Source organism: Taudactylus pleione, unplaced genomic scaffold (assembly GCF_031769625.1).
Source record: "Taudactylus pleione unplaced genomic scaffold, aTauple2 ptg000668l, whole genome shotgun sequence".
NCBI classification, from domain to species: domain Eukaryota; kingdom Metazoa; phylum Chordata; class Amphibia; order Anura; family Myobatrachidae; genus Taudactylus; species Taudactylus pleione.
In genome coordinates, this window is record NW_028285070.1 from 93,954 (window position 1) to 118,489 (window position 24,536).

The following is a 24,536-nucleotide window of genomic DNA, read 5'->3' on the forward strand; positions in this document are numbered from 1 at the left end:
ATGAATGTGAGTACAGATATAGGAGATGATCAGGCTCCGATATTAGTATCTCAATCCCTTATTAATTGATTGAAAATATAATGAATATAAAAAAGTCTGTGCCAGAAGCAATGCTGAATCTTGCAGCTAAGCAACCTATTTCAGGTGTACTTAGCAATGCATGTGTAATAAAAACAATGGCACAATCTAGCTAAATGGTAGCTCTCCCCATCAATGAACACAAAGTCCTTTTGATATTATGGCCCTCATTCAGACCCACTCGCGAGCGGCTGTCCGCTCGCAAGTGGGTCGATGGTCCGCACTGCGCATGCGCACGACGGAGAGAGCTCCGTCGTGCGCATGCGCGAGACCCTACGAGCGAAGGACTTTCCTTCGCTCGGAGTGTCTCATCAAAGGGGGCGTGCTGTCGATGTTGACTGACAGCACGCCCCCTTTGGTGGGCGTGCCGGGGGCGTGCCTGCCAGACGGAGGCGTTGCCAAGGGAACACCTACCATCTGAAGCCGGCCCCACTGACATCACTAGTGATGTCAGTGGGAGTGATTTTGGCTCTGATAGAGCCAAAATCACTCCTGGCCTTGCGGTTGAAAAACTCAACCGCAGGCTTCTGCTCGCAGTTTCGATGGTCGCGATGGTCAAGACCATCGCGACCATCATCCTGCACGCTCGTATATGCTGTGGGTGGTGACCCACAGCTATACGAGCATCCAGGAGGACGCTCCATATTAATGGAGGTGGGCCCTGATTCAGAGCGAGCGCTCTGGTCAGAGCGTCCGGCTCTGAATCAGGGCCAATGTCCAACAAATGTAGCAAAGTCCCGGATACCGTGGTTTATCCCCAACAAATTATGAGCATGAGTAAGTCTGTATCAGGAAATAATTGTAGATTCCTGAAATGTGTTGCAAGACACAAACATGAGTACCTGAGAGCTTATATGATGATAGGAGCCATAGGTATACCTGTGGAGGATACTGACACGATCCCTGGGTAGTGGAAACACAGGACCTAGTGTGGCTCAGCGTGGATCAGCACGGCCGGCCAGGGAGTAACGTCCGGCAAAGGTGGATGCGCTGCAGCGCACTGTGTTGTTAATGTTGTTGCCAATCTCCGTCTGTGTACTGACATCCACCGGGACCTCCAACTGGCAGTGATGACGTTTGGGCACCTGTACTCTGATAGCACAGTGTGGTCCCTGGCCGGCCGTACTGATCCACGCTGAGCCACACTAGGGCCCTCATTTCAGACCCACTCGCGAGCGGCTGTCCGCTCGCAAGTGGGTCGATGGTCCGCACTGCGCATGCGCACGACGGAGGGAGCTCCGTCGTGCGCGAGACGTGACAAGCGAAGGACTTTCCTTCGCTCGGAGTGTCTCATCAAAGGGGGCGTGCTGTCGATGTTGACTGACAGCACGCCCCCTTTGGTGGGTGTGCCGGGGGCGTGCCTGCCAGACGGAGGCGTTCCCAAGGGAACGCCTACCGTCTGAAGCCGGCCCCACTGACATCACTAGTGATGTCAGTGGGAGTGATTTTGGCTCTGATAGAGCCAAAATCACTCCTGGCCTTGCGGTCGAGAAACTCAACCGCAGGCTTCTGCTCGCAGTTTCGATGGTCGCGATGGTCAAGACCATCGCGACCATCATCCTGCACGCTCGTATATGCTGTGGGTGGTGACCCACAGCTATACGAGCGTCCAGGAGGACGCTCCATATTAATGGAGGTGGGCCCTGATTCAGAGCGAGCGCTCTGGTCAGAGCGTCCGGCTCTGAATCAGGGCCTAGGTCCTGTGTTTCCACTACCCAGGGATCGTGTCAGTATCCTCCACAGGTATACCTATGGCTCCTATCATCATATAAGCTCTCAGGTACTCATGTTTGTGTCTTGCAACACATTTCAGGAATCTACAATTATTTCCTGATACAGACTTACTCATGTTGATAATTTGTTGGGGATAAACCACGGTATCCGGGACTTTGCTACACGTGTTGGACATAATATCAAAAGGACTTTGTGTTCATTGATGGGGAGAGCTACCATTTAGCTAGATTGTGCCATTGTTTTTATTACACATGCATTGCTAAGTACACCTGAAATAGGTTGCTTAGCTGCAAGATTCAGCATTGCTTCTGGCTCAGACTTTTTTATATTCATTATATTATCAATCAATTAATAAGGGATTGAGATACTAATATCGGAGCCTGATCATCTCCTATATCTGTACTCACATTCATATTTATCCTTTATTGTTTACATCTTATATAGCTTTCTCAGCTGAATTTATGTGATTATTGTGTGTTTTTATATGTAATTTTTTATGTGTGTCTTATTATCATTTTAATATCTTCTCTATAGATAATAAATTGAGTTTACTATACCATATGTTTCCACTTTATTATCAGAGCGCAGTGTACTTTATATATGATATAACCTACACACACACTTCGTATGACTTCTGAAGCCTCCGCATGGCAGGCGTCCGTGCCTCTCCCGCTATTGTGGACAAGTCGGTCGTGAGACAGAAATTTCACCAGTTCTTACTGAACCAATTGGCCGAATATTTTTTTAGCCAGGAAATGGCGGCCTCCACTGGCTATGGGCATCCGGGCACTTTAATATTTGCACCTTGCTTATTGGGACAGCCGTCAGTCTGATCAATAACTGGCGTCCATTTTCATTTATATTTTTGCAGAGCCCCTGAAGGTGACAATCAGCCCGAGGAAAATGAAGACCAGCGTCGGAAGCCAAGTGTCATTGTCGTGTAGTGTGACTGGAACGGACGATCCCGACATTACGTGGTACAGGAACGGTGAAATCGTGAACGCCGGGAATAATGTTAGAATAACAGGTGTCAACCGCGAGACCCTCATCATGGACGGCATGGCAAAAAGTGACAACGGGGCTTACCAGTGCTTTGTACGCAAGGACCGGATGTCTGCACAGGACTACGTACAAGTGGTGCTGGAAGGTGAGCAGCTGGGATAAGCACTTTTTTTTTTTTTTGTATTCACTTTTATTAACCAGACCTGTAGATTATAATGTTCAACAGATAGGGGCCAGACAAAGGGGACTCTGGGGATTGAGCGTAATAAGAGCAGTTTGCTCCACCACCAGTACTGGCGGTATACGTACCATCCCTCTCTCACCACTCCACGTCCGCTGCACTGGTCTTACACTGGCTTCCCATATTCTCCAGAATCCAGGTCACATTACTCACCCTCCCATACAAAGTCCCCAACAATACAAAATTTTATTTTCCCTCACACGCCCCCTCTGATCTTCCTCAGACCTGCTGCTCTCCCACCTCTCTAGTGATGGGCAGTAACCATTGATGGATGCAAGTGATCGGGGGTTTGCATCCGATGACAATGGTCTTAGGAGGTCTGATGGTAGAAGTTCCCTTACTTTCTGCGCTACGCGACTCCCGTCTTCTGCGCATTTGTTCTCCTTCACCATTGATGGCAAAAGCATCAATGGTTTTCATCCGATTGTGTGTAACCATCGACCATCGATGCTTTCATCTTCGATGGATGGATGTAGCACTATCACTCCCACCTAGAAGACTTCTCCTGTGCTCCTACCCTCCTACGGAGTTACAGTAAGGACCATGCCTGAGTAGAGTCCCCTAGCCTCCAAATCTTTAAATCCTCCCTGAAATCTCTCTTTATCAGAACCTTCCCTGCTGCCACTTATATTGGAGAGTGAGGGTACATTAGTGTGGGTCAGTGTCGGACTGAAGCACGAAGGGCCCACGGGGGGAATGCAGTGTTAGGGGCCCATGCTTTGGGGTGTGGCCAATTACCGCAGGGGATGAGGTCAGCCCCCACAGAGGCTTGGACAGACAATGGAGACCATGTAACTGACCCTTTAATAGAGTTACAATGTATATTTCTAGTGTACAGTCTAAAACCTGACATTAGAGCAAGTAGTGGGGCCCACAGGCAGTGGGGCCCACCGGGGATTTCCCCTGTACCCCTGTGGGCCAGTCCAACCCTGGTGTGGGTAGACTAATGCATCCGTTTATGCTCAGCTCATTGTAGGGTCTCTGTGTTCTCTTTCATCAAAACATTTAACAAGGAAATACCAGCAAACTTGAGTAATAACATATTTCACACAGAACGTTGGTAGATTTAAAACGTATAATAAGAGATCTTTTTGAAATAATATGATTTAAAGAGAATTACAACAGAGATTATGAGAGCAAACATACCCTTCAGGTCATAGGCTACCAGACCAGGCATTGCTGTATTATGGGTGTCATGCGTACTGTGACCGCTAGAGGGCACTAGGATACATTTCGACTTTGATATTGAATAAAGCACTCGTACCTGTGGAGCTACAGCATGCTGACATTTCACATTTACACATTTCAGATTTGCATGGTGCATGCTGCATTATTTGGGAATTTACTTGTGTTTTGTAAATCATCCTATAGAGTTAAAGAGGTGTTCTTATACATCTTTTCTGCTGTCACGCTAAAAAGACCCTCTCGACGCGCCAGGTGCCACTAGAGTCGCACCAGAAGACTCTGCTGATTTATCTGATATGCGACACTTGTATATCTGTGTGCGACTGAGTCTCTGAATCTGTATAAGAAGCGTTACAATGTAGCGGCCGCAGCTTTTTTCATTCCAAGTTCCGTTTTGGTTCATATACAGACTCAGGGGTGCACACAGATATACAATCACTCAGTGCAGTCTGATGGTGCGTCCTAGTCGCATTGACGGCCGCCACTAGCAGAGTCTCAGGGGACCTGGCGGCTCACTCACACCAGGCAAGTCGTGCTGCGTGGCGTATTGAGGCTTCAGGTATGAGGACACAGCTCTAAGTCCAATTAGTAAACATTTAAAAATGAATCAAAGTTGCAATTAAGAAAGTGGTAAAAGTGCCTATGTGCGGGGGGCAACAAGCTCCTGGGCGAGTGTCTGCCGAGGACCCGGGTGAGCGGTTCCTGTGTCCCCCAGAAGTAAGAGAAAGTGAAATTCATGTGTTGTGGAACACACTGGGTAGACCACGCCCGGGAACAACACGTAAAACAATCATTTGTATTTATTCATGGATAGATAAACACACACCACTGCTGTCATTGTGCTTATCCCGGAATTCCCTATTGCCTAGCACACAGCAATTAAAGATAATAACCCATGTAAGGAACATGCCAGCTGATGCTGTTTTTCTGCAAGTAATTACCACTCAGTGGTACGTCCTTCCCAGGATCTCATCACCGCACGTAACAGACAGAGCTCCGTCTAGGAATAATATGGCTGTCGGAGTCCTTATTTGTCAGTAACGAGAACAAGATTTTGGCCCTCATTCAGAGCCGTACGCTCTGAGCAGAGCGCACGCTCTGAATGAGGGCCGGGCTCCATTTTCATGGAGCGTCCTCCTGGACGCTCGTATAGCTGTGGGTCACCACCCACAGGCTATACGAGCGTGCATTGTGATGGTCGCGATGGTCGAGACCATCGCGACCATCGAATTTGCGAGCCGGAGCCTGCGGTTGAGGTTTTCAACCGCAAGCTCCGGAGTGATTTTGGCTCTATCAGAGCCAAAATCACTCCCACTGACATCACTAGTGATGTCAGTGGGCCGGCTTTTGACGGGAGGCGTTCCCGTGGGAACGCCCCCGTCAGGGAGGCACGCCCCTGGCACGCCCACCAAAGGGGGCGTGCTGTCAATCAACATTGACAGCACGCCCCCTTTGATCGGACACAACGAGCGAAGGACTTTCCTTCGCTCGCCGCGTCTGGCGCATGCGCACGACGGAGCTCCCTCCGTCGTGCGCATGCTCAGTCCATAACATCGACCCACTTGCGAGCGGTCAGCCGCTCGCGAGTGGGTCTGAATCAGGCCCTTTGTGCGATGTATAACATTAGGAACTCAAGCCAACCCTTATGTATCACTGCCTACCGGAGTAAAGACAGAAGTTTCCTGGTGACAATATCTTTATGAACTTTACAAGATCATTATTTTCCCCAGTATGCTTATAATAAGGCAGATGAATACAGAGAATTGATTTGAGAGTGTTATTCCCTGCTCCCATAGGGTCTCATTCAGACCCGCTCGCAAGCGGGTCGATGTTGTGGCCCTGCGCACGCACAAGCCCCGGAGCGAGAGAGAGATTTTCTCGCTCCGGGGCTCACTACAAAAGGGGCGGCTGTCGATGGTGATCGACAGCTCGCACCGTTTTGTAGGCAGGGTGGGGTGGTGGCTGGCCAAACGGAGGCGTTCCCGAAGTAACGCCTGCCATTTGGGGGCAGCCCCACTGACATCACTCGTGATGTCAGTAGTGAGCTTCCGGCTCTGTTAGAGCCGAAAGCTCACTGGGGCTTGCGGAAGACGAGACCCTACCACAAGGGTCCTGTCGCAAGCCCCGATTGTCGCGATGGTCTTGACTATCACGACCATCAACCTGGCCGATCGCTAAAGCTGTGGGTGGTCACCCATAGCATAGCGAGCGGCCAGGAGGCAGGTGTTTTACAGAGAAGCTGCCGCCCTCATTCAGAGCAAGCGCTCGCATTTTGCTAGCGGCTCTGAATGAGGTCCATAGTCTATAGTTGTTAGTCATCTATTTATGTATCTTGTTGGTCAATTTAAAGATGATTACAATAAAAATATTCTGTTTTGGTCACTTCTATGTATAACTTCGGCCTGAACACCCTTGATCCACCTCCCCAGATGCAGCTAGTCGTAAGCGAATGTTATATTTTACTTCAATCTCTGCTTTGTTTTGCTGTTAGTAAGTGGATGGTACAAATGTGTCCACATACATCTAGGGCGGCTCGGTAGCACCAAGCATATTTTTGCGCAACTCTTTCCCTTACAGTGCCTCTTATTCACAAAGCGATGTGAATCACACAAGCAGCTTCTGCTGATTAAAATGATACGCGGCATGCCTATATTTTGTGTGTGACTGCGGGTGTATCTGCATGCTAAATACTATGTTACAGTGTCACAGCCGCTGACACTGTAACGTAGCTTTCACCTGCAGATACACCCGCAGTCACACACAGAATTGCATATCATTTTAATCAGCATAAGTTGCTTGCTTGTCCTATTTGCATTGCTCTGCGAATAAGACGCACTGCAAGGCAAAAAGAAGCTTGGCGCTACCGAGTCGCACGTCACTCACCCGTTATGTGTAACGCGACTTGTAGCACATGGAGGATAGATGTATGTGGAGTGGACATGTATGTAAATGGATATCTGACAGTAGTCCCAATTGTCCCAATTTTCTGCCCCCCCAAGGTGTGTTGTCTGCCCGAAGTTAACTTGGTTTGGTCTGGTCGATGTTGTGGTTTGGTTAAACTTTATAGGGCTAGTTTGGAGAATTAAGTAAAAGGGAGATAGTCACTTATGTTTTGTGAGATTAATGTTGCTAAGGCAAGCTTCAGAATTCCCCGTTTAATACAGAGACAACCAGCCACCTCCAGCTGTTGGTCGCAGGGCCGGATTAAGGTCTGCGGGGCCCCTGGGCAACAAACTTGTGGGGGCCCCTATATACCACCATTTCTTGTCTCCCTTGGAACATATTTTTTTCTTTCTACTCACCTTAATGCCCCCAGTAGTAATGCCCCTCTTGCAATGCCCACTGTAGTAGGGCCCCTTATGCAATGTCCCAGCAGCAGAGCACCTTATGCAGCGCCCCCAGTAATGGTCCCCCCTATGCAGTGCCCCCTGTAGTAGTCCCACCTATGCAGTGCCCCCAGTAGTAGTGCCCCTTATATAATGCCCCCAGTAGTCATGACGTCTCTCCCATCCCCCGCATGAGTGAGCTCCAGCCGGTTCTCTCCGTTGACGCAGCAGCCAATGAGAGTCTGTCTGACTCTCATCGGCTGCTATAACAAACATGGCGGTTTTTTGTTTGTCACTGTGTAGTGTGGACCGCACCCCCTTAATCTGGCCCTGGTTGGTCGGCTGTGTCAATACTTTTAGACAGATGTTCTGACTGGTGCCAATACTTATAGGCAGATGTTGTGACTGGTGCCAATACCTATAGGCAGATATTGTGACTGGGGCCAATACTTATAGGCGGATATTGTGACTGGTGCCAATACTTATAGGCGGATATTGTGACTGGGGCCAATACTTATAGGCAGATATTGTGACTGGTGCCAATACTTAGAGGTAGATGTTGTGACCGGGGCCAATACTTATAGGCAGATATTGTGACTGGGGCCAATACTTATAGGCGGATATTGTGACTGGGGCCAATACTTACAGGCATATGGTCTGACTGGGGCCAATACTTACAGGCAGATGGTCTGACTGGGGCCAATACTTACAGGCTGATATTGTGACTGGGGCCAATACTTACAGGCAGATGGTCTGACTGGGGCCAATACTTATAGGCAGATGGTCTGACTGATGCCAATACCTATAGGCAGATATTGTGACTGGGGCCAATACTTATAGGTGGATATTGTGACTGGGGCCAATACTTATAGGCAGATATTGTGACTGGGGCCAATACTTACAGGCAGTTGGTCTGACTGGGGCCAATACTTACAGGCAGATGGTCTGACTGGTGCCAATACTTATAGGCAGATATTGTGACTGGGGCCAATACTTACAGGCAGATGGTCTGATTGGGGCCAATACTTATAGGCAGATATTGTGACTGGGCCATTTCTTATAGGCAGATATTGTGACTGGTGCCAATACTTAGAGGCAGATATTGTGACTGGGGCCAATACTTACAGGCAGATGGTCTGATTGGGGCCAATACTTACAGGCAGATGTTGTCACTGGGGCCATTTCTTATAGGCAGATGTTGTCACTGGGGCCAATACTTACAGGCAGATGGTCTGACTGGTGCCAATACTTATAGGCAAATGTTGTGACTGGGGCCAATACTTATAGGCAGATGTTGTGACTGGGGCCATTTCTTATAGGCAGATATCGTGACTGGGGCCAATACTTACAGGCAGATGGTCTGACTGGGGCCAATACTTACAGGCAGATGGTCTGACTGGGGCCAATACTTATAGGCAGATATCGTGACTGGGGCCAATACTTACAGGCAGATGGTCTGACTGGGGCCATTTCCTATAGGCAGATATCGTGACTGGGGCCAATACTTACAGGCAGATGGTCTGACTGGGGCCAATACTTATAGGCAGATGTTGTGACTGGGGCCAATACTTATAGGCAGATGTTGTGACTGGGGCCATTTCTTATAGGCAGATGTTGTGACTGGGGCCAATACTTACAGGCAGATGGTCTGACTGGGGCCAATACTTACAGGCAGATGGTCTGACTGGGGCCAATACTTATAGGCAGATATCGTGACTGGGGCCAATACTTACAGGCAGATGGTCTGACTGGGGCCAATACTTACAGGCAGATGGTCTGACTGGGGCCAATACTTATAGGCAGATATCGTGACTGGGGCCAATACTTACAGGCAGATGGTCTGACTGGGGCCATTTCTTATAGGCAGATATCGTGACTGGGGCCAATACTTACAGGCAGATGGTCTGACTGGTGCCAATACTTATAGGCAGATGTTGTGACTGGGGCCAATACTTATAGGCAGATGTTGTGACTGGGGCCATTTCTTATAGGCAGATGTTGTGACTGGGGCCAATACTTACAGGCAGATGGTCTGACTGGGGCCAATACTTACAGGCAGATGGTCTGACTGGGGCCAATACTTATAGGCAGATATCGTGACTGGGGCCAATACTTACAGGCAGATGGTCTGACTGGGGCCATTTCCTATAGGCAGATATCGTGACTGGGGCCAATACTTACAGGCAGATGGTCTGACTGGGGCCAATACTTATAGGCAGATGTTGTGACTGGGGCCATTTCTTATAGGCAGATATTGTGACTGGTGCCAATACTTATAGGCAAATGTTGTGACTGGGGCCAATACTTACAGGCAGATGGTCTGACTGGGGCCAATACTTATAGGCAGATGTTGTGACTGGGGCCATTTCTTATAGGCAGATATTGTGACTGGTGCCAATACTTATAGGCAGATGTTGTGACTGGGGCCATTCCCAAAGAGGTTTTAGAAGACTTCTTTGTATTGCACCATTTCTGATGTCAATTGGATGCCTACAGAATGCAGTTACAGAATATATAATCACCGGTTCTATCATTAGGCTCTTGCTCCTTTTCTTCTTAGACATATGACGGCAGTGTGTATAGTGGTTCCTTATCATAAGATTGATGCTATAAGGTGCAGCTATTAGAGGATGGAATAGAATGTTGTAGGAGAAATGATATTGCTGTTTGTGTCCCAGCTTAAGTCACTAGATCACATATCCTTGTGCAATGTAGTTGCCAGTTGTGGTGCGATGTTCTGGATTCTTGAACTTCATGAAGAATCACTAGTATTTTATATTATTTTGCATATAGAAAAATCCATATTTTAAAGTGATATTGACAAATGGTAGAAATTGTTAATTTAAAAAAGTCCACACATCAGTGAGAGTTTGGTGCCATCCACAGCCTGGGCCCTGTGTTTAGCTTATTAGCAGAGCAAGAGACGACTATTTACCTGGACCTGGTTACCCCGGTAACAGTCTCCGGTGACTCAGGAACTTATTGATCATCTATAATGATGCGCTGTGGGGTTATCACAGGCTGGCAGCAGGAATCCTCGCTGACATGCTCTGAATCTTATGGAGAGGACCAAATGCCCCTTATATCAGAACACAACATGACTGGTCCTCCAGGCTACCCGGGTGCAATCCACACACTAACTACACCTTGGGAGGACAGTTATAAGACTGGTGCACAAGTGTGTTGTAATACATGGCAACCCGAATTTGTCATATTTATTGCAGCTTAGGCAGTGACAGCAGGTGTCTGGCTGTCACTGGTTATATCACATTTTCCCTGTGCACCAGTTTGCATAAATAGTTATGTTTCTAATGAGAAACATGTTTAGGCACCCTGCAGCTAACCAACTGCAACTACATGTCCCAGCATGTGAAGCCACCCAAGATGAACTTACAGGTCAATATAAACATGTATACTTGTTATTTTTGATCACTATTCATAAGCATGTTGTTTGACAAGTAAGCTATATATAGACTAATAGGGGTATAGTTATTAAAGGGAGAATTTTTAGAAGTGAGTTTTAAAAGTGATGTTGTCCATAGCAACCAATCAGATTCCACTTAACATTTAACTAGCATCTTCTGGAAGATAATAGCTAGAATCTGATTGGTTGCTATGGGCAACATCACTTTTAAAACTCACTTCTAAAAACTCTCACTTTAGTAAATTTACCCCATACAGTACTGTAAAGTGCACTTCGGTTAAGGTCTGGTTCCGGTCAAATGGTAAAGATAATTTATAAGATCCTGTATTTGTTTTTTATATGTCAATGTTATTTGCCCTGAAAATGATACAGCCTAAAGTGCATTGTTCACCTATAGCTGTATGCACTTGTGTTATTATTGGGAGGCCACCTGGGGTGCGCATTCTCGCTATAGTGGGTTTTCTGTATAGAGCGCAGGAATTAGCATCTTTGTGAGAATTGTTCTTTGTTTGCTTATAGATGGAACGCCAAAAATAAATTCAGCTTTCAGCGAGAAAGTGGTAAGCCCCGGAGAACCGGTGTCCCTAATGTGTAACGTAAAAGGCACCCCCCTGCCAACAATAACCTGGACGCTGGACGACGAGCCCATTATCAAGAACGGCAACCACCGGATCAGCCAGATCATCACCTCGGACGGCAACGTTGTCAGTTACCTGAACATCACCAACACTCTGGTGCGGGATGGGGGCGTCTACCGGTGCACCGCCAATAATTCTGCGGGAGTCGTCCTGTACCAGGCTCGCATAAACGTAAGAGGTGCTTGTCAAATCAGCTCCTCCAAAAAAAAAGCACACACACACACAATGCATGGTAATGGCTAGGGGTTCTGCATGGCCAGAGATCGTTCTTACAGTACTCCGATGTCTCATGTAACGATCCTTCAGATTGGACATTTGCGTGGCTTTGCGTGATATGCTAGACCTCTCGTGGGAATGTGTCACTCGCTAATATTCTATAGAACGCTATTCATACTAGCGAGTTTGTTTTTTATCTCATTGGCATATCACTCAGAGCTGCTCCATCTAAGCGATCTCCAGCCATAAGTATTGTGTAGCGATGACACATCTGTCTCCTGTCTCATCCTCCCTGTATTCATACACTGTTATGGCAGTCTGTATGTTGCATGCAGAGGTAGAGGAAAGATTATTTGTTTGGTTGTGTTCTGAAATCAGGCTCCCGATAGCCGTTTACATCCACAATTTCCAGCTCTCCCATCACCTGGTGAATAGGTCGTGCCTCGGCGTATACTGCTGTATACTCCTGCCTGCTGTCTCACGGGGTTGCAGTTCTGGTTGCTATGCAGGATTCAGCTCGACCAAGCCGCAGGCTCTCCTGTATATTAGCAATAATGCTGCACTGTGCTGTGTGATAGGCTGGGAGCCTGCAGAAGCACTGGCACTTCTCCATGTTCCAGGGATTAGAGAGTTTAATGATACTGCTGTATTAGTTATCCATCACACGCAGGTTACATCAGTAGCCAATAGGAATAATCCTATTTTTAACTGTTTTTATTTTTTTTAATACCTTACGTATAAAAGAATTGGCTAGCATAGACATTCATTACATTTGCTTGCAATCTGTTAGACTCGCAGTGGTGTCAAACTCTGGCCCTTCAGCTTTTGTGGGACTACGTATCCCAGCATGCCCTGCCAAAGTTTTAGCATGCCGTAATAGCAAAACTGTGGCACTGCATGCTGGGATGTGTAGTTCCACTTCAGCTGGAGGGCCTGAATTTGACACCACTGTAAGACGTCTTTGTACATTCACATCTTTGCCTGTAAACACACGAATGTTCTAATATCCCTTCTGTAGGCATCGGGATAATAGAGGCGTTTTAGAGAATTATTATTCATTGTCCTCTATTTTCAACTTGTAGCTTTTAGCTTTCAGGCCCAGAGAGAAGCGCGAGCGAAGCGCTAATTACAGTAACGGATGGACATTGTCACTTATTTGTGAGCATCGCTCTCCAGCCAGAGATCTACTGAGGGATTCGGTATGTTAGGTCGGCACTAGTGACCGTGTCAACATTCACAATGTGGTCATGAGGATGTCAACGCGGCCATTATGTCGACAGAGAGCACGTCGACACGATGATTATATTGAAATGGTGACATGGTTACTGGAGACCTTTATCATAGAGGGGTGTTACATGATAAGATTACAAGTCAGTGTGTTTTCCTTTATGATGCGGCACGACGGTATGTACAGTGTGTTTTGTTGATGCGGCACGACGGTATGTACAGTATGCCCCCTTTGTCTCTGTGGGGCAGACGTGTCAAGCCTTGTAGAAAGAAATAGTGCAGAAGTTGCCCAAAAGCAACCAATCAGCTTCTGTCATGTAACACAGTCTTCTGAAATGACAGTTAAAAGCTGATTGGTTGCTTTGTGCAATTTCTCCACTTTGTCTCTCTCCAAGGCTTGAGAGAGATCCCCCTGTAAGACACAGCAGCTAGGCCTCGTGGTGGGATCTCTCACGGGATCTGCTGAAGGCCCCCTTGTGCTGCAAATCATTATTAAGCTAAGTCACAATAGCAACCATAGAAATACGTTTGGCTGAAGCTTGAGCACCTTATTGTATGCAGTCCTCATCTCCACCCCAGCAGGTCCTCATTGTAGGAGTGGGTTAGCATAGACAAATGTGCAACATATCAGGTCATCAGAATGCCCACAGCAGCACATCATATTTCAGGAAAAAAGGGTATTTCTTAGGAGGCAGTGAACTTATGGGACTAAGGGCCTGATTCAGAGCCGCTCGTAAGCGGCCGCTCGTTCGCTCCGAGCGATGTTTGCCCAACTGCGCATGCATACGGATCGTTATACGCATGCGCGAACCAGTCAGTGCGGTCGAAATTCATGTGCTCGCAAAATAGCGAATGCCTGCTAATTTGAGTGACAGGAGGAGGCGTATGTGGGTGGTAACAGGGGAAGGTGCTTGAAAACGGGGAGTGGAGATCAGAACGCAGGCGTGCTTAACGGTCACAACGGGCGTTTTATGGGTGTGCATAATTGATACAGCAGCATCATTGACCACGTCACTGGGTTATTTTATAGCCAGAACTGCTCGCAAGATTGTGGTAGCAAAAACCAACCACAAGAATAGCGAGCAGTTCATACGCTGGTCGATGTACTCGATTAATCTAATAAATAGCGGACATGACGTAGGATGCAAGCGGCCAGGGGGCATATTTATCCAAAAAACGACCGCAAGTTTTGTTCGCTCGTTCAGACCCTATGTTAGGCCCTATGTTAGCAAAGTCAAAACTGCATGTAAGACGAGCTGTCGTCATTATGTGTGGTGGGGAATGGAGGCATCAGGCAGCCAAAGACTGAGAGCTATGTAGTGTAAGGTGCTAGGGTCCCCCTAGCAGCACAGATTATATCAGGCGATGTGTCAGTAAGGACAGTGCTGCAAGTTACAGGGGCAGTGACATGATGTGAGGAGAGGAATGGAGACAACAGGGAGCCACAGACTGAGAGTTATATAATAGAATGAGCAGGATCCCCAGCAGCACAGAGTATTTAAGGAAATAAGTGATGTGTCAGTGAGCACAGGGCTGCATGTGACAGGGGCAGTGACATGATGTGTAATGGGGGAATGGAGGCAGCAGGAAGCCACAGACTGAGAGTTATATAGTGGGAGGAGCAGGGTCCCCCCCAGCAGCACAGAGTATATCAGCAGATAAGCAATGTGTTAGTGAGGGCAGGGCTGCATGTGACAGGGACAGTGGCATGATGTGAGGAGGGGAATGGAGGCAACAGGAAGCCAAAGACTGAGAGTTATGTAGTGGGAGGAGCAGGGTTCCCCCCCAGCAGCACAGAGTATATCAGCAGATAAGCAATGTGTTAGTGAGGGCAGGGCTGCATGTGACAGGGACAGTGGTTTCCTGTTGCCTCCATTCCTCTCCTCACATCATGTCAAAAACTGAGAGTTGTTTAGTAGAAAGAATCAATTACTGATGTGAGGTTACTCGCAAACTGGTGTCAAAGATTGTGGGTTTATGTTGGAGATTGAAGACCTGTTTTACAAAAGATTAGCGAGCCTATATAACAATCGCCTGTGATAGCAACGTTAGGAAATCTGTGACCGAAAATGACCAATAAAACGTTGCTCCCGCAGCTGAGTGATGTCTGAAGTGAATGCTTCGCCGGCACAGTGTGGTTTATGTGCGCATATGTAACCTGGCTTGTGTAGTGGACTGGAATTGAACTTTCTTAAATAAACTAAGTGACAGAGGTAACCATCAAAGGCTATTAACGGCGATACCCATCAATAGCGGTCACCGGGCGGAGCCTTCTTATATAGGGAGAAGCTGTATCTTTGGCAAAAAGACCCATTTTTACCAGATCTATGGCTTTTCTCTGTATTATAAATATAAACCTTATTGTTACAGTATGAATTTTATCTTTGGTTTAGAATCCACCTCTCCATTATCTTTACACATCTGTATTCTAGAATTATATAGTGCTTCCCTGTGGTTTTCTAGGTGCAGCGAGCATTCGGCAAATGAAAAACATCACAGCAATCGCGGGACGGGACACATATATACACTGCCGTGTGATTGGATATCCATACTACTACATAAAGTGGTACAAGAACTCCAATCTCATTCCATTCAACCATCGGCAGGTAGCTTTTGAGACCAATGGAACATTGAAGCTCTCTGATGTGCAGAAGGATGTGGATGAAGGGGAATATGTTTGCACTGTTCGGCTCCAGCTGCAGTTATCCACCAGCCAGAGCGTCCACGTTACAGTGAAAGGTAATGCAATCAACATTATTACACAGTCATTAGGCCATTTAGTTGTTCTTCTATTCAGGGGTGTATCTAGGGATTCAAGCGCCCCTGGCAATGTAATGGACTGGCACCCAGCCCCCCATGCAGTGCCCCCAGTAGTAATCCCCCCTATACAGTGCCCCCAGTAGTAGTCCCCCCTATACAGTGCTCCCAGTAGTGGCCACCCCACTATACAGTACCCCCAGTAATAGTCCACCCTATACAGTGCCCCCAGTAGTAGTCCCCCCTATACAGTGCCCCCAGTAGTAGTCCCCCTATACAGTGCCCCCAGTAGTAGTCCCCCCTATACAGTGCCCCCAGTAGTAGACCCCCCTACACAGTGCCCCCAGTAGTGGTCACCCCCCCTAAATTTCCCCCAGTAGTGGCCACCCCTATACAGTGCCCACAGTAGTGGCCACCCCCCCTGAATTGCCCCCAGTAGTGGCCACCCCTATACAGTGCTCCCAGTAGTGGCCACCCCCAATAAATTGCCCCCAGTAGTGGCCACCCCTATATTGTGCCCCCAGTAGCGGGCACCCCTCCATAAAGTGCCCCCTGTAGCGGCCACCCCTACTATTTCAGTGCCTGGCGCTGTGTGTAAACTGTGTAGGGCACTTGTGGGGCCGGGGGACTTGTCCACCCCTTGGCTGCTGGTGGCACTGCCGGACGGCGTCCCCCCTTTGGTCGGTGCCCCTGGCGAGTGCCATCCTAGCCAATGGGTAGATACGCCCCTGCTTCTATTGCAGAAAACATGTGGTGTCAAGGCCCATTCATTTGCTTATGATAGGCCTGACAACTGGTAGTCTCTTATTGTTTAAAATCACTATTTATCACTGCTTACTATTATCACAGAGGGCCCTAAATACTACAATCTGCATTTGTAATGCAGATTGTAGTGTGATATTACCGACTGAATTCGCATTGCGAATTCAGGCAATATCACAGGGATTTACTACAAATCCCTTGCAGGGACAGAGCTTGCGATAATGCTCTGTCTCTGCGAATCCCCTCCGCATCCTTATCACGATATTTTCGCAAAAAATACCGTGACAAAGTGCCGACGCATGCGCCGACCGACTGTCGTTAAGCCCCGCCCCCCGCGATCGCGGACCCCGACTACCTTAATTACACTTACCTGCAGTGTTCGGTGCTCCGGTGATGTCCTCCGTGGCTCCGGTCAGCTGACATCCCATACTGCACTGGGACCTGATCAGCTGACGACCGGGCACCAGTTCAGGCTGGGAGACCAGCTGACCGGAGGGAGGACATCACCGGAGCCCCGATCACCAGTCCCTGGACTCTGGTAAGTTTTTTTATTTTTTTTAGCAGTGATCAGCATATGGTCTGTTTAGATCAGACAGCTGATCACTGGGGCCGGCTCTGGGCTCTGCTCTGCCCATTAGAGCAGAGCAGGAGTCCAGTACCGGGGGAGACCCTGGATAAAGCCACCTCCAGGTGGCGTTATTATCACAGGGCTTTCCCTGGTATTTTTTTATTTTTAGTAACTTTGGCCAGATCACATTTCCCATTACAATTATGGGAAATATGATCTGCTTACTAAAAATAAGTGATAATTAGGGCTTGGAGTATAATTTTACGAATTCTACTCCAATTGCCATATAATAACTATAGGTGATACTAAAATGATGTGAAAACACAAAACACCCTTTTTCACTTTATTTTAGTAAAAATAATGTTAATAAATAGAGCCCTTAGTATTATACCCCCAAGGCAGCTTTTAATGGCCCGGTCAGTTATCTTAACTGGTTAAAGTTGTATGCTTACGTTCATTCTCTTGGTAGCCTCACCCCTTGCGCCAATGGTACAGTAGTTCCACCACTGGAAACCGTTACACTTTAAAGGAGAGTTCATCCCATGGGAATGGCCACCCTACCGTAGCTTTGGTAGTGAAGGTGACGCTTGATTGGATGGTATCAGCACATGTACTGTATGTGTCCAATTTACTTTGTATGTCTCCATGCTCCTACAGGGGTTTGGCTGAATCTGTTGTGGTGGTGGTGGTGACATTGAGGTGGCTCTGAAGGCACCTCACCATTCTGCTGCTGTACTTGTAATGTGGAGCAGGATATGTTCACGGTGCCTCAGTGATGTCATTGGTTCTTAATGAATTAATAGTAGGTTGTTTTTGACAGGTGGCAATACTAAAGTCCACCTTGGTGTTTTCATCACTAATGGATGTCACGAAACATTTGTGGTAAGAAGGACATGAAGTTTATGGTATTGAAGCAAGAATTAGCCACTATCACAGCAGAATCCCATTATAAACACTGAATTGCTTTATGAGATGACATGATACAATGCAGGCGACCAGAGGTCACTATACTGCTACAATGTATAAGTAGATACAGGGGAACATGCCCTTATTTGAAATCCTTTGTGCTTTTCCTCCGTGTTGGGGTATTTGTGATGAGAACTTGTCACTGGGGACATGGTCCATCTCTGAAAGGTAAAGAGTTCCACCAAAACGACAAATGTTATTTCGGGTGGTTTTTCACTAAGCTGAAATAAAATATAAATCTCTAGTCACCCCAGTCTGGCGGGTTCCTCTGAGGGCTAGGTGACCCAGCAATGTAATCGTGATTTTGATGTTCCTCCCCCTTCACCCTTTCCACTTGGGAGAGGGGAGATCATGACCACACCTAATAACTAAAAAATAGGCCGCCCCAGTAGAAGAGCGAGTTTCACTCATGGACTGTTGAAGCCCTTCAAGGACCTCTCATATCAGAGTAAATACCACTACAAACTCCACCAAAGCCTAAAGTATGGTTCATTGGTAGAGTAGTCCTTTCTATTTTCAGGGTCCATTAAGCTTGACCTGGATATCTGGTATATATTTATATAAAACATGGGTAGTCATTTTTTACAACTGGAAGTGAATTGATGCCTTTGTGTCTTGCAGTGCCCCCCTTTATCCAGCCGTTTGAGTCCCAAAGATTTTCAATCGGGCAAAGAGTGTTCATCCCATGTGTTGTGGTCTCGGGGGATCTACCGATTACAATCACTTGGCAGAAGGATGGGAGACCCATCCCAGCAAGTCTCGGGGTCACCATTGACAATATTGACTTTACCAGCTCTTTGAGGATCTCTAATCTGTCTCTGATGCACAATGGCAATTACACCTGTATTGCACGGAACGAAGCAGCCGCTGTAGAACACCAAAGCCAGCTGATTGTCAGAGGTAAGAGTGTGTCAGTTGTTGTCCATTCACATAGTGACTTCCCTCTACCCAGCTGCCACTCCAGCCGACAAGTCAGCTGCATTGACCAGTCCTGCAGTCCACATTCAACCATTTATTACTGAAGAGGGTGCATATGCCCTGACTGGCACAATTATCATGGCACAGTACCAAATTGCGTTGCCAAAAAGAGGCATGTCTCAGTGGAAAAGGACATTGATGTGGGTGGATCTGGGCTGTTAAATTGATTCACAGATATATTTTGTCTGAAACAGGTTAATAACTATACCTTACTAAAACTGTTCTGGTGTCCCCTGTGTGCCCGCACAACCCTCCTCCTGCATGTGCGGTATGGTGAGTGGCAGCGTGTACCAGGGGAGATAGCGCTGGCAAGGCAATGGGAACTTGCTAAAGGGACAACTCCTATATGAGGCACCCTCTAGTTGCTGCTTAATATTGCTGATCTGTGTTCTAATCACCGATTGGAAGGTTTTATCAGTGCTTGGCTATAGATGAAAGCAGCGAGTTTTGCAAGTAAATGCAGGTGTGTGCTGGCACAACTATCTTTTTTGTGCCGTATGGCGAGAGACGACTAGTGCCTTTCCCACGCTGCACTCTTTTTTTTTTTTTTCTTCTCTCAGCTTTGCTACTTCGTTCACATATTGTGTACAAGGTAGTTAGGATTATATTTTAGTTGCAAAGGAATTAGTATAAAGTGACAGATCAAGCATATACATGCATGTCACAGATCACTTGTGTCAGACTTGTCCTTTGCCTCTTACACAGACTGCTTTCTTCTTCCTCAGTTTTGTAACTTTTTCCTCAATTTTGCATCTCACTTTACATAAGGTGCCCATCCACTAGCAGACATGAAAGCAACTGCGCGATTACGACATTGTAATCGTGCAGTCGTTTGTCAGTCTGTGATGAGCCTGCACTGAACGAGCAGTCGTTCAGTGCAGGCTCATCAATCATCTGCAAACATGCTCAACCTGATGTTATCGTCAGGTTGTACAACATATTTGCCCAATGACAGATGTCTAAACGACCAGCGGGAGCGCACATCGCTGGCCGTTTTAGACATTTTTGCAAACGATTTGCAAATGATTTATAAACAATAACGATATCGTTATCGTTCAATCGCTCACATAAATAGTCTAGTGGATGGGCACCCTTACAGAGTACTACATTAGGTACTTAGCAATTGTATTTTTGTAGCAAAGGATTTGGTATGAGGTTACGAGTTAAGTATAACGATGCATGTTGTGGGTTGTATGTATTGTATCTGACATTTGCATTTTTTATCCTAGTATGTTTACTTTTTCCTCCATTGTGCAACTTTCTACATTATGCTACTTTTTAATAGAGTTGAGAGATTAGAAAATGTGACAGCTTAGCAGTAAATCTCACACTTTTTAAACTCGCCCAAAGTAATAGTCAGAGAGCCAGGGCCGTACAGAGCCCGGCCGGGCCCAGGTAAAGGAGGGGGCGTGGCCTAATCGCGGGAGGTGTGGCCACGCCCCTTTGTAAAAAAATAATAATTCCGTTTTGCAGCGCGCGCTGGGGAGGGGAGCGCTGTAACCCCCCAGCCCGGCGCTAAGCTGGGAGAGGAGCCCTCTAGCAAGCCCAGGCCCGGGTAAACTGTACCCGCTCCCCCCCCCTCTCGGCACCCATGCAGAGAACAGGCAAACTGGCAGATTTTTAGGCTCAAAAAACTCTCACAATTTAAACTCTCATCCAGATGTTTTCCCATTTTCAAGATAAAATGTGACCAACTGCTAATGATCTCTCACATTTCCTTAACTCTCACCCTATTACATTTGGCCCTTCATTCGCTTATAGTGTACTAGGGGCCTGAATCAGTTTGTACGGTATTACACAGCCACAGGGCAGCAGCGGTGCAATACTGTACAGCTAAAATGCTAATGCTGCAGGAGGCATCGCAGATCCCAGTGCTATGCCCTGAAACGCAGCATTCCAATCATCTGTAAAACCATCGCCCCTCTGATTAACCCTGAGGTCTGCATCAGAAGACGCAGGCCCTGTCCTCGGCACTTCCAGAAAATGGGGGTGACACGCTCCGCCACCGCCCACACCCCTCCCCCAAATGGCCACAGCCTGTTTATCAAGCTGCAACTCAGGGGGCACTGCGCACAGGGGCCCATTCTGCACATGCGCATTGGAGTTGTAGGCAGACCATCGGGTTTATACGCTTCGCTGAATCAGGCCCTACTGCAGGTACTTAGGATTGGTGTTTTAGCATTGCTTAGTCTCAAAGTCCCTAGAGCGCTAAACGGGGCTATTTGAGGATAGGTCTATGTGGGCACATCTGTAGCTATCTATGGGCCTGATTCAGTGGTGTACTATGCTGATATTTTCGCATTTGAGCGATTATCGGTAAACTGCGCATTCATCTAGGCGCCACTGCGCATGCGTAAAGGTACTTTACCGTAGTCGCTTGCAGCAACCATTTACTCGCAGTATGACTGACATTCAGAGAGCGTTTGGGGCAGGTAACGAGAAGTGGCAGCAAAGAACGCAGGTGCGTCGTTTTGGGGGAGTGTCACATCCCCTGACTGCGATCCCGTACACAGTGAACATGGCTCTGGCATCTCGGGACACTTGGCTATTCTGCACGACCATAGGGTTACTCAAGGAAGGTGATTACCGAAGGCGACCGATGCTGGGTACGCAGATGCTTGGATTTGGCAAGATCGCAGGCGGGCATCTGAATGCCTTCCGCGGAGTCTGCGACATGTGCATATTGTCACACAGCTGCGACTGCATTAGTGAACATCTCTGAATGAGGACCTATGTCTCATCTCAAAGTGACACATTGTGTCTGGAATTCTCAGTTATTATAGATAAAGATCATTCTCCACAGAGAGGTGCTAAGGGTCCATTTCATTCAGCTAAAAAAACAAATCCCCCACCCCTAAACACTCTCCCAAATTCTTGCTATATGCTAGACCAGAGGTTCCCAAACACCTCCATTACAGTCCAGGTTTTAAGGCTATCCATGCTTGAATCCAGCTGGTTAAATCAAATTGACTAAGGTACTAATTAAGTCACCTGTGCTTAAGCATGGATATCCTTAAAACCTGAACTGTAATATCGAAGTTTGGGAACCTCTGTAGCGGCTCGGGCAAATCCAACAAAAACTAACCCCTAAGTTCCCTGCACAGTGAACCTAGCAATCTGGCACTACGCCCATTCCTGCTCTCCTCGTTACAGTGCTGAAATCTCAGAGAATCTCATCTCTGAGCGGTTGCTATGGGTTACAGCACGTCCTCGCTCTTTGTGCTTTGTAAATAATCCCATTTGATCTGATAGGCTATTGGTAAATGTAGACCTCACAACAGTGGTGGTCCAATGGTCGGGACATCTGCGCGCCAAAGGGGTGCTTATCCAAAAAAGGGGTGTGGCTAACAGTAAAGGGGGCGTTGTCTTATAACACGCCCCCGTTACGTCACTCTGGGGCCGGGCCCAGCACCCCCGGACATGCTGGGTTGCTCCCAGGCCCTCCCAGTACAGAGAAGAGGTGCCGTGCGCATACTTTAACAAACAAAATATGACAACAGAACAGGAAGGAGCTGGGGGCTTCAAATGAAGGCTTGGTGGGCTGCATGTGGCCTCAGGGCCGCCTGTTGCCCATCACTGCTTGACACAAGACAGTCACTGTATGGTTATAGCAGCTTCAGCCCATGCTCAGTTTTTCATAAATGTACTTAATTGTATCTAAAGTAATATATCAGTGCAAAGAAACAAATAATACTAATAAAATAGAATGTGGCACAGGAAAGTTCTGGTATAGTAACATAATCTCTGCATTGTAACCCGACTGATAATAATATTTGGGGTTATAAATGGTTTTTGTTTGGTGTAGGAACAATTGTTTTTCTTTTGTTTTTTTGCAACTGAACAAATAGCTTCACGTTACATAGAATGTCTGTGTTTTCTTCCGGAGGGTGTGCAGAGGTCATTGCTGAGCCCAGAGGAATGGGGAGCCATCATGGAAATGAGCACAGTTGCTTAGGAACGACCAACCTTAGCTGGCTGGCATTGTTTCTCCTGCAGCAACCTCCGCCCGGCTGATAAGGAGATGGAGACACGACAGTATTCTCCGCACGTCTAGCTGACTGTTTTATGCTATATCTAGAACCGGAAGAGGGGCGAGCGCGGTGTTGTTATGACATTCGTGTGAGACGCGGCGCTTAGATTTTCTTTGTGTCCTCGGGTCATATACTGGAAATTAGCTGAAACACTGAGCGGAAGGTGCAATCCAGCATAGACTTGTTTTATTTCCCTATCAGCACTCCTTGTGCCTCTCTTACGTGAGGCAGACGCTCGTTTTTCTAGAAGGTTCTCCTGTAACTTCCATTTACAAAATTGACCTACTGCATGTGGCTAATATGGGATCGGTATGAAAGACCGCCGGACCTATGTCCGACGGGTCAAATGCCGACAGCGGAACACCGTCGGCGTACAAAATTCCGATCGTAAGTATGTTCACTATAACTAACCCTTTCCCCCCCCCTAACCCTCCTTTAGGGGTGCCTAACCATAACCTCCCCCATAGTGCCTAACCCTAACCCCCCTGTAAGTGCCTAAACCTAACCCCCTCTTCCCCGAACCCTAAACCTGAGACTCCCGGGGGGGGGGGGGTGTCTGAGCCTAACCTCCCCCCGGGGGTGCCTAATGCTAACCCCCTCTTCCCCTACCCTAACCCTCCCGGCGGGGTGCCTAACCCTAAGTCCCCCCCGGAGCCCTAACCCCCCCTCCCTCCCACAGGCGTCGGGCTCCCGGCGTAGGGATAATGATAGGCATCTGTATTTCGATGCCTGTCATTTGTCCCCTTTCAGAATTAGACAGTCGGGAAGCCGACAGTCGGCATTTCGACCCTCGGCAACCCGACTGCATACCGCTAATATATAGGGTTATCACTGCAAAAATAACCCCGCCACCTGGTGGTCACATGATAGCAGAACGGTCGTGGTGGGTGGAGTCTTGTGATATGAACATTAATCAAAACCCTAAGCAAATATGAGCAATTCCAATTGTCATCTTGGGCAACCAGATTGATATATGTTAAATAAAAAATAAAATAATAAAAAAAAACACCAATTTTTTTAGACAGTGTGAAATATTTGGTTATTGTTATAATTCTTTTGTGACATGTTTCAGCTGTCCCACCCGTTTCAGTGTAGCTCATTCCAACACCTATGGGGGGATTTATCAGATCTTGGGGAGAGATAAAGTGGAGAAGTTACCAATAGCAACCAATCCGCTTCTAATGCTGGGTACAGACTGGCAGATATATTGGCCGACCAATTGATCGGCGAATATATCTTGTGTGTGTCGGCCAGTGTGTACCAGCGATATGTCTGTGAACAACGTTATTCACAGACATATCGCATCGGCTGTGCTGCATAGCCGATGCCCAATATATCTGCAGATATATTGGGGCATCGTGCTGTGTGTGCGGGTGGTCAACCGACCACCGGTCATTTGCAAC

At 47.4% G+C, this 24,536-nt stretch overlaps 1 protein-coding gene across 1 annotated transcript in view; it reads left to right on the forward strand.

The window, feature by feature from the left end:
* Positions 1-24,536, forward strand: part of LOC148478247 (cell adhesion molecule DSCAM) — a gene marked incomplete at its 3' end in the record, with an annotated part of 235,003 nt that overhangs the window by 20,977 nt on the left and 189,490 nt on the right. Inside the window, exons 4-7 of the mRNA XM_088455734.1 lie at positions 2,684-2,959; positions 11,510-11,806; positions 15,535-15,810; positions 18,746-19,024. Of these exons, the coding sequence (XP_088311860.1) occupies positions 2,684-2,959; positions 11,510-11,806; positions 15,535-15,810; positions 18,746-19,024 (1,128 nt within the window). The remainder of the gene's footprint in view (positions 1-2,683; positions 2,960-11,509; positions 11,807-15,534; positions 15,811-18,745; positions 19,025-24,536) is intronic.